Source organism: Drosophila erecta, unplaced genomic scaffold (genome assembly GCF_003286155.1).
Source record: "Drosophila erecta strain 14021-0224.00,06,07 unplaced genomic scaffold, DereRS2 tig00000055-arrow-pilon, whole genome shotgun sequence".
In the NCBI taxonomy this organism is placed as follows: domain Eukaryota; kingdom Metazoa; phylum Arthropoda; class Insecta; order Diptera; family Drosophilidae; genus Drosophila; species Drosophila erecta.
Genome location: NW_020825200.1, coordinates 11599760 through 11617694, shown reverse-complemented (window position 1 = coordinate 11617694; position 17935 = coordinate 11599760). Strand labels below are relative to the sequence as shown.

The 17935-nt window shown below is 45.5% G+C and overlaps 1 protein-coding gene across 2 annotated transcripts in view; it reads left to right on the top strand.

Moving 5' to 3' along the window:
- LOC6543515 (homeotic protein female sterile) overlaps positions 1-17935 on the top strand; it is a 56477-nt gene that overhangs the window by 17600 nt on the left and 20942 nt on the right. The window contains exon 1 of one of the 2 annotated variants that reach the window (XM_001969489.3): positions 12870-13543. The exons of the other annotated variant lie outside the window; for it this stretch is intronic. Within the exon in view, the coding sequence (XP_001969525.2) occupies positions 13505-13543 (39 nt within the window). The 5' untranslated portion in view covers positions 12870-13504. Of the gene's footprint in view, positions 1-12869; positions 13544-17935 lie in introns of those variants that run through there. 2 annotated transcript variants of the gene reach the window in all.

Sequence of the window (17935 nt, the reverse complement as noted above, 5' to 3'; positions counted from 1 at the left end):
AACCACAAATGGGATGAGGCTCACCTCCCTTGACCCAAACACCACCCCCCAAATCGTTTCGTTGTGTGTGAGTGTTCCCAATTTTGGACGCCCGTTTGTGCTTCTGTAATAACATCGAATCTAATTACTTTTTGACAATATCCTGAGAGGCAGCTTCGTCTCAACTGGGATTTGCTCTCTTTCATTTTTATTCAGTTTGTTGTAACAGTGTCCTAAGAAGTAAGCATTCAGTTGTGTGCTAAGCATCTGTAATATTGGTACGCCTAAGTGGCCGGAGATTCAAGTTTCATATGCGGAGCTTAAAGGCTGATAAATCTTAATCGAAGTTAGAAGTCATTGAAGACCTTTTTGATGACAATCATACTTCAGATGGCCTGAAATATTCCTCTGCTTACAGCCCTGCCGCTTATTTCGTGTGTTACTTACATTTTCGCTGTCATTTGTAGCCCTAATTTTGGCATCATCTTTGGCATTCTAGGAAAAAAGCACCCTTGCCAATTTATCGCGTCTTTTCAAGGTGGGCTGAACTGAACCCCATCCGAACTCTTTTTTTCTCCAACGATACCGTCATTTTATGCAAAGCAGCTGGCGAAATATTTGAGGAAAAGGTAAGGGTAAGAAAAACTGAACCCAAAATCCTCATGAAAAGCCAACCAGCAGCGAAGGGTGGCTTCATTCCACTTTTTAGGCCTAAAACCGAACTTTTTTCATGTAAGCAGGGCAGAGTTATGAAATATATAAAAAAAGTTCAATAAATGCTCTGGAGCTTGGGATTGGGTGCTTAGAGGTGAGCCATGCGGCATATCCTTCATTAAATCGAAGAACAAACGAGCAGACGAACACAGCTGGAGCTGGGGAGCACATGTACCCGGGTCCGAGTCCAATAACCCCGCCCCTACACTGGGCGAAAAAGGGACTCCTCCAGTAATCAGCAATCCACAGAGCAACACTTTCTTTACAAAAAATATATTTAGTATCTTGAGCTTCTGGGTGCCACTGCTGACTTTTTATATTCTTGTTTTTGCTAACCAACTGACGAATTAAGCCGCAGTGTAGACTGTTCCTGTTCCCGGATTTCTTTCATTTTAGTTTCCCATTTCTTTGCTTACACCATGCCTCAAACTCCGGCGATATATGCGACCCTCTTCAAATGTGTTGCCGTTGCTTTGGCCAGCCATGTGGCGCTGCTCCTGCCAAAAGGTGGTGGGGGCGGAGGACACGAGTGCCAGGACGAAAACGAAGACGAGGGTGTTGAGGACGTCGAGTGACCCCCCCACAGACCGATATACTCCCACCCATCCCACTGGCTGCAACAACGTTTCAAATTCAACGACAATGATGATGAGGACAGAGCTGGGCGGGTTTCTGCGGGGGAGCGATGTCGAAAAAAACTTTTTCTTGGCATTTGCTGGGCAGGAAGCGAGAGAGGGTCGGGGTGGTTTGCCTGAGTTTCGGGTGGTCGGGCGACTTGGGGATTCCGAATGTGGCATGGGACGGGGATTCTCTGGAAAAAAGGCGGTGTGCCAGTGAGCTAGACGAAGAGTCCTCTGACGTGGGCTGGGCCCTGGCCCGCCTTGCCTTTCCTTTCCTTCCCCTTCCCCTTCCCCATCCCCTTCCCTTTCCCGTCCCTTACTTTCTATTCCTTTGCGAAGGGAAAAGGGAACCGGCTGACTGACGAGTGCGCATTTTCAGACTGGTGAGAGTGCGGTCCCGCACTGGAGAAAAAATACAAGTGTATAGTCCTTGAATCGCTCTTTGATTTACTCACTAATTTTATTGAATACTTGCACCTGGTCAATTTTTGTCTGAAGTTGAATATGATTTTTAGTTAATATGCTTTATTTGAAGAACAGTATTCTGTGCAGTACATAGTACATAGTTGTGCAGTTCAAAATGCGACCTAATTGGACATGTGATCCGCCCTTGCTTATTGGCCTCCAGCCAGCTTATACTTCGATTATTTTATTTTCGCCCAATGTGATGATAGAATTTCTTTATTTCTTGGAGTGCTTTTCATTTTTCCCTTCTTTTTTTTGTTCACTCGAGCTAGAAGCGCTGGAAGGGGGTGGTTTTTTTGGGCAAGGCCGCAAGGATCTGCCAGGGGACCCCGGCTAGCAGAGTGTTACTTCGAGTCGAGACCCGCTGGCAGCTCGAAGCGTTCGCTGGGGGTTCGCTGCGGTAACCATGTCGCCTGATAAGACACAATGGACATATCAAATTGTGGCTTAACCCATGTGTGTGCGTTCGGGTGTGTGCGTGGGCATGGCCGTGGGTGCGGGTGCGGGAGTGGGTGGCCCACAAAGGAGACCAACTTTGGGGCGCGGCAATCAGCTACAATATAAATGGAATTTCTGGGTGGCTGTCCTAAAGCCGGCGCCTTTGCCTTGCGCGCGAACCCCCGAATGGAGCTTTAAAAAGCTGTACCGATTTCCAATGCTTTATGTATATCAAATACAACATTGGCCAAAGCCAGGGAGATCGGGGGCCGGAAGGACATAGGGGGCTGTACCTCCAATCCATCAACTGTCAGTTAGTGGACGCGAAATGCCGTGGAAAGCATAATGCGAGTTACATGAAATGAGTTTTGATGTGCGGTATGGGTTCGAGGACTCATGGCCGTCGGCATAAACTAACATAGTTATCCTTTGTGTGTGTGGGAGTGTGTGTTTGTTGGAGGAAGCCAGCTCGCTTTCGGGTGTGTGGGTGCGGCGGGCAACAATTTAATGTCCTAGGGTTATTTGGGAATAGGTTGGAACAATGCGCTGGTCAAACACTGCAACTGGGCAGCGGAAAAGAATCGAGCTGGCATGGGGTACCAAAAACTAGGCACCCAAAGGAGAAATATCCCCAACCAAAAGCGAAACGGACTGAAAAAATAACGAACAGAAAAGGAGGGGGAGAATATACGCTGCAGCACAAAGAGCAAACGGTAAAAATTAATGCAACACAGGGAATGGTATCTGGTTTTCGGGGGACTTTGGCCAGAAGCCAAGGTAGGGACAGGAAGGGCTCTGATGGGGAAGAGTTGCCCGTGGCACCACCTTAATAACACAGATCGTCCGTTACAGAAAGGGGTTCTCGCTTCGCCCAAGCCCGAACGCCACTCTGTATTATGCCAGTGGGGAGTCCTGTAAGGACTCTGTGGAACTGTGGAAATGCCATGCACCCGACAAAAATAACCCAATTAAATCTTTGTTAACGACAACGGCGTTATCGATGGGGCGTGTTTGATTACGTAATTGATAACTCGTTTTAACTAATTGCCCAATATTCGAATCGCAGACATCGAAGATGTAAGCTGCACATTTTAGAAAAGGTTCGAAATGAAAACACAATTTTTCTATTTGTAAATGTGGGTGTTTTAATACTAGCTATATTGCTAATACCATCTGTGTTAAAAGACATTTAAAAATATGATGTTGTTTCAATATATTGAATGGCTTCTTAAAAGCATATTGAACACATTAATTTATCATATATTTACTTATAATAGAACAGTGAGCACTTAATAATTTACCGTCCCCACGGTGCCAATGCGGCGCCACCCACCCAGCAACTTTTAGTAGCAATCCCTCTCCTAAGCAACCCCTCACGCCCTGCCGTCCTCTTATGACGATTATTTTTATAGCATTTATACCCCAACCCAGAAACTTTTCTCCTGCCGAAAATTCAGCTAGTGCTTTCACCCTCCCGGCGCCGTTCCACTCGACCCACCAAACATTTTCCGAGCTTAGCGCAATGGAAAAGGATTTTTGGTCTTTTATTGCACGTCAGACTTTTTGGACCGCTCAACAGGACTTCTCCTGGTGGCCGGGAGTGCGGACTCCGATGCTCGGATGGCTCGTACTCCCGTCCTTTTTGCCATTATGCTGCAGAAGCAAGAAAAAATTTAACGTTTATTGCCTGCGCCAATGAGCTGGTTCTCCTTTGGCACCATCCTTTCCCACTCCGCCCATTTCCATTTCCATTTCCACTTCCATCCGAGCTTAGTCCTTTCGCCTTAGCGTTTGGGGCGCCAAGTTCGCCCCTTCCGTCTCTGGCGCGACCATGGCGATATCCTTAGCCCCACGATTCCGTTTTCGCTCACCAATCCTTCTGGGTAACCTCCCTTTCCATTCCGATTTCTGTGCTGACTGCTTTTGGGTTTTTTCTTTGGATGCCTTTTCGTCCTCTGGCTGGGAACCGCCATCTTGTTGTTTTGCTGAAATGCGAAGGACATTTGATGTAATGATGCCTGGAGGCAGCCACCACTGTGTCTATATATATGTGTGAGTGTGTATGTATGTGTATTTGAGGGATCAGCTCGGTGAGGTCCTGCGTCCTTTTCTGCAGGAGCACCCCCCACTCGACGGCTCCCTTTGTTTGAGTTCACTTAAGTTCAACGCTTGGGTCCAGGTCCTCAGATCCCCTTCCCCCTGCCCCCTTCGCCCTTCGCCAGCACCGACCTAGCCCCATTCTATTGCAAAGTTCTGCCGTTGCTTTCATTATCCTATTGGCGTATCCTTGCCCTGGCTCATGTGGGCGTCTTGAGAAGCCGTCGCCAAGGCGCAGGGAAAAAAGGTCCCCGCAGTGGGCAAGGGGAAAAGGAAAGCAGAATAAAGCCAAAAACGTGGAGAGGATGGGTAAAAGGACGGCGAGGACCCAGAGCGAGGGGAAAAAAATAAGATGAATTACTTCTTTTGGCCGCAGCGCCAATGACCAAACCGAATCTGGCAAACACCCTGCACCTTGGATGGGGTAACCCCCGGACCCAACCTTTGCCTCCAACCTAAAAACAGGACGACCAGCAGACCCTGGCTGGTCATCAATTTTCGTTCTGGCCGCACGAAGAGAAGGGCAAGAAGCATTCCAAGAAAGCTGTCCGCTTCGTTTTTCGAACACTCAGCGCGGGTGGGGAAAGGGATTTGGTGGGACAGCAACGAAAAAAAGGCCAGGAGGGTCGGAATCCAAGGCAACCAATGTCCAATGTCCAATGCCCAGTGCCCAGTGCCCAGCGAGCATCAGCAGCTACGCTCCGAGATTAGATTTGATGGGTTTTAGGGTGCCCCGGCGCATGTGTCCCATTCCGGCTCATCCTGTTCAGTTCCATTCTGTGCGGCTCCTTCTCCAAATCCCACACTGTCCCTGTCCCTTACTCGCTCCGTAAGACTCCATCGCATCGTCTTGACGGGCTGGAAGATTTTCGAGGGATATGTCTTACGCCATTAAATGTTTCGAATTTTGTTCGGTTTCCTTGCCCTGCCGCTGGCATGGAGCACGCTATTTATACTTGTATTTCAGTGCGGTCGCTTTTTGTTGGTTCTATGGCGGGTATCTGTGGGCTTAGAAATATGTGCGGACCAAGTTAACATTATCTTAAAAGTCCAAACAATTCGAATTTTCTGAATGAAAAAGAAAATCCACATCGCTAGCTTACTGATCTCTAATATTTAGTTAAAACTGTTGAGCATCATTACCATGAACTGAAATATTCACTTATATTTATACACTCTCGGTGTATTTCTGTTTAATTGCTCAGATCAGTGATCAACTACAGTTTTAAATTAATGCAAAATTAATTTTAATTTAAATTAATTAGAATAAATTATCACAACAAGACGCTTTCATTTTATGATCTGAATTTATTTTATTTTTACTTTATTGAGTAAAAGAGTGAAGAACTTGATTTTTCAAATGGATAGCATATCTTAAAATTATTTTAGTCGGAGCTACATCGCTGGCTTACCGAATCAATTACTGTTTCAAGTTCCGCCAACTAATTGCTATCCCCACAGAATGATATATAAAAGTTAAGTATTTCCGCTAAGAAGAATATTGAATACAACATCTTCCTAAATTTCCAGCAAATGGGATGGCCTCAGTTTTCTCTATTAGGTTACTATTATGTATTCCACTCTGTTGAGTATCATCTTCATTTTTGAGTATCTCCGCAAACTTAAATATTAATTTCCAATTTTCAGCAGTGGGTGGGTCAAATTTGCATTGCCGAAATATCGCTGTCTAATGTGCATGAATAAGCATACACTGATTTGCCGAAAATCAGGCAGATCTGTTGAGTGATCAACTGCAGTTGCAAATTTAATGCTGCCCCCACAAGGCAGAGAAAATACTTTGCACAATCAATGGCCGACCAATCAAATGTTCAAGGCAATTAGTATAAATGCTTTTTGCAGGGAGAGGCCTTCTTAAAAGTGGAGCTTTAATAAACATATATTAAAATTTTAGTTATTTATGTAAATCTCAAGCGGGTTGACAGAGCAAGGCAAAATTTGTATCTCGAAATATATTCTCCACATTATGTATTGAAGATATCTCAAGAAAGTCTCCTCCTCCGCTCCACTCGGAAAATTAAATGGCAGGCACATAGGCCCGGCTCCCGAACCTTTTGCAATTATTCACATATTTGAACAAAATTTTAAGAAAATGCAGCAGCAACAAATTTTCCAATCCCAAAAAGACGTTGCAATGTCTGAATAGCTGGCCGTTGGTGGAAGCGAGAAGGTAAGCCGGTCTGTGCGAGCAGAGCTGCATATTCTGGCAGAATCTTAAGAAAATGCACAAGAAATTCGAAGATGCAATTGCAAATGCAGTCCTTGTAGTTGTAGTTGTCGTTGTCGTTGCAACGCAGCAACAAGCAACAGCAACAGCAACAGCAACTTGGGGGGTGTCTCAGGTCAACCGTGCGTATGCGTAATGTGTTGGAAGGCGCCTAAAACTATGCAAAAGTCGGTCTCTTGTTTTATGAGTGTGGGTGAGTGTGTGCGTGTGCCTGGGCCCGAAGTGAGCTGCCGAAAATGCAGTCGAAGAACTCTTTGGGGGCTGGACGGGGTGCCGTTCTGTTTACTTGACATTAAGTGCATGGAAAACTTATTATTGCAGGCTCTGACAAGCACAAAAAGCAACTACAACATAGGCGCACTCTGCATCTCACCACACAGTTACACACACACACACACACACACACATACACACACGCACACACACATATACACACAAGCACGTGTAGCATGTACATAAAAAGATTTGGCTTCCAAGTAGGCCTAAGAATCTGGTTGGCAAGAGGAGTTCCGGACTCTGGTCTCTCTCTTTCTCGCTCTGTTTCTCGGCAACGAGTTTCATTAAATTTTAAGACAACTTGGCATTTTTGTTGTACATAAGTATTGGGCAATAGGCGTGCATATGGCCATGTATTGGCCGAAAAGGCCCAAGAAAACCCACACTCGGCCATCATAAATTTCCAAAGAGTCGGGCTTAGTTGGACAATCACCGAGCATGCTCAGGTTTGGGTGGTTCTGGCAGTGAATGCACCTTGCAAGGTCGGGGGATGAGCTCTTGTGGGGGGTGGCACTTGCAATGGTCCGCCCCCGCTCTCCAAAGCCCCCACAAAATGCGCCTTGTGCAGTCGATGTAGCTGCAATTGCTGCTACTGCAACTGCTGCTGTCGTTGTCCTGTTTCGGGTACAGAGTCCTGAGTCCTGCGACCTCCCCTGTCGTCTTTAATGCATTATTTTGTGTGGCAACACTCAGCGGTAATAACCTCGAGATAAACCCACACCTGTACCGTTCAGGCAGGTGACGTGTGGAAGATGCGATGAGCGTGCGAAGTTTAAGATGTCGTCCATGTCTTTGTATCTTTGTATCTTTGGACCTTGTCTTCTAGCCTGCGCGCTCATCTAGCCACTGGTCTTGATTAAAATCGATTGAGGCAAATAAATGAAATGGGATTTTTTATACTCACTGGTGACTCGCAATGAAATCAACCACATTGATACGGTGAAAGATTTCTAATTACATCTGGCAAGGAGTAGTTACCAAGTTGAATAATTTCTGATTGAACTGCAAGTCGAACAAGTTTGAATGGCTTTCTGTTAGGTGCGATTATAGACTACATAACTTTTTAGTAGCCAAAAATGTTCCAAATCACTGACTTATGTTAGCCAGTTTGTGGATTGTGGGAATTCCGCAAAGATTTAAAGACCGATCAGCGGATAAAGAAAATGTGTATTTTCTGTACTTATGTATATATACATTTATTTACATTCTGGAAACCTCTGATGAATAGCACTTGTACTACCTTTAATTTTAGACCACACCCACATGTGGGTCTTTAAACTGATTAACAAAGCATTCGAATGCACATGCAGTCCACAGTGGAAGTGAATATATACCGCATTCAGCTGCTTAGCCTACCTCAACAAAACGGGCCAAAACAAGCAACAGACCAGCCAATGGAACGCAAGCGGGCCATCACACCACAATCATAACCATAACCGTGGTCTAAGCGGGGACCACTGCACCGCAGTGCACCACCCCCTGGGCCCCCGTTCCCGTTACCGTTACCGCCCCCGCCCCCAGTGCGACCCCAATCGAAAAAACCTTAACCCCTGTTCGCCCCGTCGTACAAAGCCCATTGGCAATTTTTGGTCGAAGCGTCAAAGCAGAAAAAACATCGACGGACACAATAAAAGTTTTGTAGGCGCGTGCATAGGAGGATTGGCTGGGATGTGGCATTTTCGGCAGGACGAGGTCCTTCCCGCTCAACGCAGCAGCGTATGACTTTTTCTATGGCCTCATCGCCTGGATGGCGCAAAATATTTCGATCAGGCGTAAAATGTGCGCAAAATTCAAACAGCATGAGCGTTTTTTCCCCTTTTTTGTAGCATAGTAGCCCATTCTCCTCCTGCCAGGTTACCCTATTTTTTGTGTGCACGTGTGTGCCTGTATTTTATTATTTATTATGACCACACACACGAACATCCACACACACACACACACACACGCACACACACAACGCTTGCATGTATCGTTGCAGTTTAGTGCTGTAGTAGTCGCGGCCAAAAAAAATATAAACAAAATGCATTGCACCTACCGTGAACCTTCCTGCTCCCGCTCCCTTCAGAGGAAATGCGAAAAAAACACTTAAAATAAATTCGAATAAAATTTTTGTTATATACAACATGCCGTCTGTGTGCGAGTGAAATCTGTGTGGGTGTGAGTTGCATTCTAGTTTGCTGCTCTGTTGGAGGCTCCATGAAAGGGATGCGATGTCTGCTCGACCAAACCGGCTTACAGCCTAGCTGCATCCGAAAATAATGGTACATTTACTATGATCCGCTACAGCAGCGAAGTTATGTAAGAATTTGTCGAAATTAATAGGCAGTGTAAGCAAACACTGTGGATACTAATTTTTAAATTTATTCTGAATATAATAATTGCTTCGAGGGACGGTTATTTAACAAGAAGGATCAATACTCTATTGAAAGCATTCCCTTCATAAGTCGGGTTTCAGCTAAACGCAAACATGCACTCCTGGTCAGTGCAATCCTGCTACCAATCCTTTTTTCTGGAGGGCTTAAGTGGCAGATTTTTAATTGAATTGGCTGCAGTGGCTGCTGCTCTAGCCTCGCACCAAAAGTTGAACACGAAACCCCCCCGGTTTCAGATTTTTTTAGCATATTACTAACCATTTGTTTTTTGCATTAGTTTTTTGCCAGCTGCAGTCGGGAGTGGGGGAGAATGAAGCGAGCAAACAAATCATTTGACATTTTATACATATTCCATTATATATCCGCCGATGCATATATGCATATGCACATATAGGAACTGTAGACCCCCTCAATAGAAAAATAGAGGCGACTGCGCATTTCACATTTTACGCTGGTTTTATTTTTTATGCAGTGCTGCGCATTTTTGCAATTTATATAAATATTTTATATATTATTTATTTTACACATAACATATTTTTTTAGCTGATTCGCCATTTTTTTCCAATTGCCGCTTTCATTTTGTGCGCTATATAAATATTTCATTAATTCAACTTTTTCTATTTTCGGTTGTCTATTTTTTTCGCGTACGATTTTATTATTATTTTATGCATTTTTGATGAAATAGTTTTTGGATTTTGTGCAACTAATTTTATGACAAGTTTTTCATTCTTATTTTTTATTCAGCCGAACAGCGACAGCGAGAGGTAAAATCGCTTGAATTTATGCGGTAGTCAGTAGCTGGCAGTTTTAAAAGATTTACGGCATTTACAAAGCGATTTTGGCCATAGGGTTTATTATTTCATAAATGCGTTTTGATTTGCCTGCTCTTCCCAATTCGAAACAAAACAATTAAAGGTGAGACGAGGGCATGCTGATGGCGAAACACATCAATTACCGATTCGCTTCATTTAGTTATCATATAGCTGAACCAATTTCCATCAAATTTATTGTCATTCCATATAATGCGTGGCAAACTTAATTTATTTTATATTTTCATATGCACTAATAGATAAAATGTGAATGAGAAAAAATTCCACTATACTTCCAAATCAATTCTTGATTTAATTTTTCGGTTTCTTAAAACAAATACCACCATTTTATAATGGTATGTCAAATTGGTTGGTATACATGCATTTTAAGAACGTGTGCAGTGGTTGTGATCAAAAGACTTCCTTCAATTTCCGTGGACGGAGAAAGGGGCCCAAGTATTTCGATAACTTAATTATTGTCCACAAGCCCAGTAGATGTCGATGAGTCTAACATATAGATATGAATGTTAATGAGCATACCAACAAACAATGGGAAATTTGAGAGCCATCATATTTAACCTATTTACCCAGACAGTGTCTTCTCCATCAGCAAGTGTGCGAGCTTTAATTATGCATAATCTAAATGGTCAGTTTACGTTAACACTTTGACTTTCGTGACTTACCACACCGGATAACTTCGTTTTATAAGCTGAAAGTGGGGGCAGGTAGGACTTTATGCGGCATTTAAGAGCTGACTAACCTTTTAATTGATCAGGAACTATAATTAGGTACTGCCAAAACAAATAAAGAGGCAAGCTGCGTCCAACTTCTTCAATCAAAAATATGTAAAGAATTCCAAATGGATTTGTGTTGTAGAGGTGAAATTGATTAGAATCATACAATACACCGAGAAGATATCACCATAATTGCCAAATTAATCCCAAATAGAATAGATCGTTTTACACTGTTAAAGTACAAACTTAATTTGAGTAAAAAATGCTATTAAGAGCTTATATTGTATCGCTTAGATAAAATCACTGACTTATTCTTTACTTCAGTTCTAGAGCTATGATTTCAATTTTTGTAAGGAAATAATTAAAGTCAATATTTAAAATTCCATATAAAATGCAAGTTTAAGCCCAATTAGTCAACTTTTTCTAGCTTAAACTTGTTACTTTATATATTTGACTAAATTTTTGTTTAAAAAATGTATGGGCGGGTATTAAGATATTTTACTTTGAATTTAAAGCCAATACACTTTGAGAGCAAAATTCCACATTTTTGGTTTCGGTATTTAACTAATTTTTCGTACAGTATCCCAAAAAGTAAACTGATTCGCATAGTGCTTTCTTGACCTTCTTCAAAAATCAACCCGCTCGATATATCAGTCAAGTTTAATGATCGCCAAATGGAAGCCATCGAAAAGCACCGAAATAGCGACGGCAATGACGTCGAGCCACGCTGGCGACGGATCTCTCTTCCTGTTCAAACAAACCACCTCGGATCCAAGCCCCCCGCAACTCACGCAAGGTGGCCAACGCTCTTGACCCTTTTTGCACTCAACCCACGAAATCGAAAAACATTCCCCCACCGCATTTTTCGCCTTTATTCTTTTCGAAAACTTTACGCTGCCCATGACCACCCTCCATCCACCACCAACCAACCCAGCCACCCAGCCACCCGACCACCCAACCACCCATCGTTCTTCTTTGCCGTTCAGGCAGACAAGCGACAACAACGTTGTCCACTTTCGCAACACCCCAACTCCCGCAGAGCGAGACGGCAAGCCAGCGACGGGAAAAGGACGAAGGCGATAGAGAGAGAGGGAAGAGCATTTCGGAATTCATGCTGTCCATGCCAACAGCAACAACGTAGCCGGCTCATATATATTTTTCTCATTTATTTTTCCCGGACCCACTCCCAATATTTTTTGTGCGTTTTTCATATCCGAAACGCCGACAACCACCGCCCACCACCCACTCCACTCCACGCCAGCCATCACCCCAACTCTCCAACTCCCCATAACCCATCATTCGCGCCCAAACCAAAAACCCACGGCCATCACCTACCCCATTCCAAGGTGCTTTCCCTTTCCCACCCCTGGCGTCGATCCAGCCGGCCTTTTTTTTTGCGCCATGCCGGCGAAAGACAACAAAAGCAACAGCCATCAAACCCCCATGTGCCACCACCCCACTTACACTTGGCAAAAAAAAAGGGAAAAACAAAAATAATTGCCGCCCCACTCTCTCGTGCCTTCGCTCGCCCACTCCCCCTTTCCAGCACCCATCCCATTCACAAAACCGTCGGCACTCAGCTGTTTGTCAACTCATCTGCCGTGCCGCCATCCGGCTGATTTCGCCCACCGCCCAGCGACCTCACCCACCACCGCCCACCCACTCGCGCTCTCTCCTCGGCTGACCCGCCATCTCTCCGCCACCTCTCTGCTCTCCAAGGAGGACCCCGTCTACGAGCATGGACAGCGTGGTTCGTTGACGTCCAGCGCCGCGTTATCGGCGTTTCTCTGTTTTTGTACTCATATCCCTCTGCTCTCTCAAAACGTGGAGTGCGGTCAGGAGGAGGGGCGCCAAACAGAGGCGCCGCCGCCTGCGGAGTGGAGGGGGAAGGGCGAGGTGGCTGGGAAGAGGGGGCTCGCAGAGTGTTGCACACTTTTCGGCGTTTCGCCTGCACACGCACTTTCCGCTTTTGGCGGCGTCCCACATTCAAGTTTCGTCCTAGCTGCGCAGGCGCTGCCACCTAAGGTCCTCTCACTCTCGCGCCTCTCTTTCGCTGCCGACGTCGACGCAGGACGACAGGCGGGCGGCTCGGCTCAAAACCCACTTGGCCATCTCTGTTTTGGTCAGTCAGCAGTTGGCTTGCGTCGTGTTTGGTTCGCCGAAGAAGCGCTTTGAAGGGAGCTTTGAATAAATCAAACCAAAACAAACCAAATCGCCAAATCGCCAAATCGCAAAACCCAAAAATAAAAGAAACGCACTCTGAAATTGAATATAGAGTTTTGAATAGTGTTGTTGCTGAGTAAAGGGTTACGCCCGGAAAATTCTCGCTGAAAGTGTGCCAAATCGCGTTCGCCACTGGGTTATTGAAACTCAAAACTGTGCTGATATAGTTTGTGAACTGTGCGAGCTACTTAGCAAAAAAAAAACCCGCCAAAAATTCTGACAAGTGCCAAAACGTTGAAACCTTGCAGCGAACCCAATCCGCACAAGTGTTACAAGTGTGTTCAGTGCTAAAGAAACCAGCGAGTCGAGTTGCATCTTAAGCTGCAACTTTGATATTGTCGCATTTTGGCAGCGCCTGCTTCAGTTCAATTGTCTGGTCTTCGGGCGAACCACTCACTCCACGCAGGACATCAAAAAAACTGCCAAAATTCCGAAGAATCCGAGGAAAACACCAAAAACATCGACACGTACCGCATCGGCAACCGGTGGCGGTGGGGGAGGTGCTGGCGGAGGCGCCACCACCAGCACGAAAATGGCATCTAAAAGAAAAGCCTCGGTGTTGCTGCACAAGGTGAGTTTGGATTTTCTTAAAAGCCCTTGGATAGTTTGGATGCTTATTCACCGAATATTACACACCAAAGGGCGCCACCCACGAACGGCAATTGAACTCTTTCGTTTTGAGTGCAGCAAATAAGACTACTTCAGCCGGAAAACAACTGCTTCATATTGTCTTTATGTTTCCACTCGTAAAAAGTGTGCCTAGGGAGGATGAACAGATAACAATATCCATAAAATACTTGTTTAGAATAATGCAATTATCCTTCTCGAGAAACTCCACGCCAAGTATCCAAGTATCGTACAAACTTTACAAGAAATAATAACCACGAGCTGATTGGGGAAAAGGTATAGCCCAAATAATTGGATAATGGCAAACGTCATGATTCATTCATCAACGTGGCTTGCCTTGAGGGAGCCGCTATGTATCAGTCATTCAAGGGGTCTCACCTCAATCATCGATACAGCTCCCTCCATTTCTGTCACGGGCTTCGAAGGCTCTTCCGCCCTACAGCCATCCTATATAGACATCCTGGGACCAGCATGAAACCTTTTTTCCTTCTTCGCCCGCTTTCAGCAAGTAGTCCAATATGAAATCAATTTGCCCCCAGCCCACATGTTCCCATTCCGAGACTCACCGCAGACCAGACACATTTACCCAGCCACAAAATAAACAGTTCGAAAAAATGTATAAAGAGGGCTTGCTAGGAGCGCCAAAAGGAACGGAAGCAACGTAGACAGTTGCAAAAATATTGCTAATACGCCGCGTAGGCAGCAATCGCAAAGGAAAACCATGCTCATAATGCCTTTTTGGATAAAAAAGGCGCCTAGAACGTTGGGGTGTACCATTCAGGCGGAGATGGAGGCACTCTAATGATATACGACGGTATCCCAGAGCAGGTCTCCTCTCCACATACGTGAATGCTCCTTGGTACATACAAGCGCGAATTGCGACGGTAACGAAGACGTCGGGGGGCATAAAGTGTGCGTGTGTGTGTGTGTTAAGGGAAGAAGGTGGCGAGGGGTAGTCGAGTAACGACATGGGGATGTCTCGCTTAGGGGTAAGGCATGAGGCGGGGGACTAGCCTCCGAAAATGAAACGAAGCGCACACTCACACATTCAGCCGACAAAACACCCGCACCCACGTCACCCTAATCTGCCCACCCACCCACAATGGTAGCCCACCCACTCACACCGAAGGGCGCACACTTGCTCTGCACGGTAATTCATCAAATGACGAAGACGCAGACGGAGGCACAGGCAACAGAAGTGGAAAATGGGTGCGAGGATTGCGGGCTTACTTGGGGCGCCACAAAAGAAGTTGCTTCTTGGGTGCAACCCCTCGCTTTCCCCCCGAGGCCACCGCATCCCAGTACGCCACCCGCAAGACACAAATACACACTCACACACTCGCACACTCACACACTCAAACACAAACGAGAACGGCAGACACACAAAGCGAGTCCGGCGACTGACCAGCCCTCCGGTGAACTTTCTTTGCCTGTGTGCGAGGGGTGAACAAATCAGAATTCTGGCGGACGGGGTCCCTTGCCTTTCATGTAAGGGTTGCGAAAAGTGGCTCAAGGAAATGCAGGATACTTGGTTCAATGGGATAGATTGAATCAATATGATTATTTTCCTAATTAAGTTTCGTGCGCTATAAATCTTAAAATTACGTTTTTGTTTACCTAGTGTGACACGTTTAGAAAGGACTTCAATATGTTTGTGGCTCGAATTTATGAACTCTACCAACTTAACTTTCGTTTTCAATTTTATTACAATAATTCTTAGTAGTTTTAGACATACAAGTGCTCGAATTTGTTGCTGTGCACAAAAACTTGGCAAAGGGCACCCAGGCTTCGTTTGATCCTAACTAATTCCCGCATTTCTTGCTCGGTTATTGGGCGATCTAGTGCCCTTCCCCCAATGGGTTTCAACTCGTCATCACACAGACCCACTGTGGCCGGCGAAGGCAACAAAAGCATTGACTTTTGTATATAGTCAGCGCCATTTGTACATAAATAGTTGAATCACCACGTATGTGTGCTTGTGTTTGTCAAAGGAAACCCCTCCCCATTCGCACCCACTCCAAATGGGAGCCCATCAACCCTTTGTGGGTGGGTGGGTCAAGATTTGCGCCTAAGCGCACATAAGCCGCCGCAGGACATGGTATGTGTCCAAAAGGAACAGAACGTCTTTGTGTTTAATTTGAGTCTCAAAATTTCCGGGGGATAAGTTAAAGACTTTGTGGAAAGTTTGAAGATTCCTCCAGCGGCACTCCACCCACACTACGGGCGCAACTTGTTATGCTGCTCAGCTGTAATCAAACAAGATTTGGTACAGCCAAAATGGTAGTCAGTCATCAGCCCATCATCGAACTTTCCGAATCGATGGGGTGTGAGTGCTACTGGCACTGCGTTCCGCTCCTGGTTCCGCTCCTGATCCTGATCCAAGTGCTGGCTGTGCTGTGCCACCGTTACACATCTCAGCATTAGTGTCGCAGGCAGACAACGTGCCAGGCGAATCGAAGCCGACGCCAAGGATGGGTGCGAGATTTAAGGGAGATGCTCTAGGAAAACCAGTCAATGTCATCAACAACAGTCTGGGTAGCGGACCTAAGACTGGAGATGGAGATGGCGATGGCGATGGGGACGGACCTGCAAAAAGGAGCAGAGCGAGGCGGGGGCGGCAGATGGAGCAGCATCTTTTAAGACGTCGTTCGACTGTCTTGGCTGGCTCTGGGTCCCCACCTCGGTTAGATGTTACGGAAAATTGCTTACGGTTTTTTGAACACACCCGCTCACACACACATGAATGCAGAATGGATGGAATTGGACTTGGTTGTTGGGAGGGGATGTGGTGTGTGTGATATGCCATCATACAAACAGACAAGTTAGACAGCCCAAGACCCTCATCTGCTCAGCCATTGCTCCAAAATAGAAATAGATGACAAGAACACCAAAGACGACAAGGCAAGGGACACTGGGTGGTTGGGCCAGTGGGGGGAGAGCCAATGGGGCGGGGAGTGGGTCTCGATTGCGACAACGACTTTGGCTAAGGGCAACGACAAGCTCGACGGCTAACGTTGGTTCCAGGGATAAAACACTGAAAGCGAAAAGTAGCGAAACTTATAAATCAATAATTAGCCATAAAGTTGCTCTTGAAGAGCTATTAACTCAGGGAATAAATTCACGTCGGGAAAATCTATTCTATCGCAAAGCTATTATTAATTTGCTTTTTTTATGATTTGTCGAAAGGATTCATTCGTTCATACAATTTGTAATATTGTATTTAAATCATTTGTTTAGCTAAAGAATTTTCTGTTGACTGTTCTTAATAAATATTGGATTGGTAGTTATGTCACAAACAATAGCCACTTAGGAATAAGACTTATTCCTAAGATTATGACTCACATAAAATAACACTTTACGCTATTAATAGGCGATATACATTATTATTAAAAAAAGCCCCATATCTGCGTTTTTCTCAGTGGCTTCTCCACACTCTCGAAAGTATGAGCCATCAGCTTTGGACCACCTTGAAGCCCGCTCCTTTCCTTGGAAAGCCCAAAACGAAAAAAACCGAGTTTGCCACCCACCTAAAGCAAAACAGACAAGCCGGGCAACCTTTACACCCACCCCCACACGTACCCATCCGCACACACAGGCACAGACCTAGAACGAGTCGCACAAGCAATCTGCCAACTCAACTCCATCTTGGCCAAAAAAGAGGAGCGAAACGAGGGAAGGAGGAGGAAATGAAGAAGGCAACGATGTATTTCAGCTTCAGCCACAATCAAAGTTGCTTCACAAGATGGCAGTAGGAGGGTCGGTCTTCGGGTGGGCAGATGCTGATGCCAGACTTGGCTCATCCCCAGCTGCAGAGAGAGAGACGGAGGGACGGAAAGAGAAGGAGAAACGAGTGCCACATCCCACACACACATACTCGTTGCGACGCCGCCTTCAATACGAACACTCACACACACTCGCAGTGGCACAAAAACAATGCCAAAAGTTTCTACACAAGCGCCTCGACCTCACCTTCATTCCTAGCTGCTTCTCAATGTTGCCAAGCCAAAGACTTTGCCTTGGCATGCATGAACCCCACGCCTTCCTTCCACTTTTCCCTTATTTTTGCCCCAAATTGTATGCTACACTTTTCGTAGGCACAAAACCCCCGAACAACCAACCCTTGCGCCCGTGTGCGAGTGTGTGTTTGCGTCTTCGACTTTGGCTTAGTATTTTTGGTTAATTTTCTTGCAGTTTTAGGTTACGTTTTTGGCTTTTACCACTGATGCCAGCTCCTTTTATGCCGCCCCCTTCTAACCTCCGGAGATCTACCCCTCGGGCCTTTCACTTGTGAAAGACGTTTGCTTAAAAGCCACCACACATATTCACATGCGCTCCG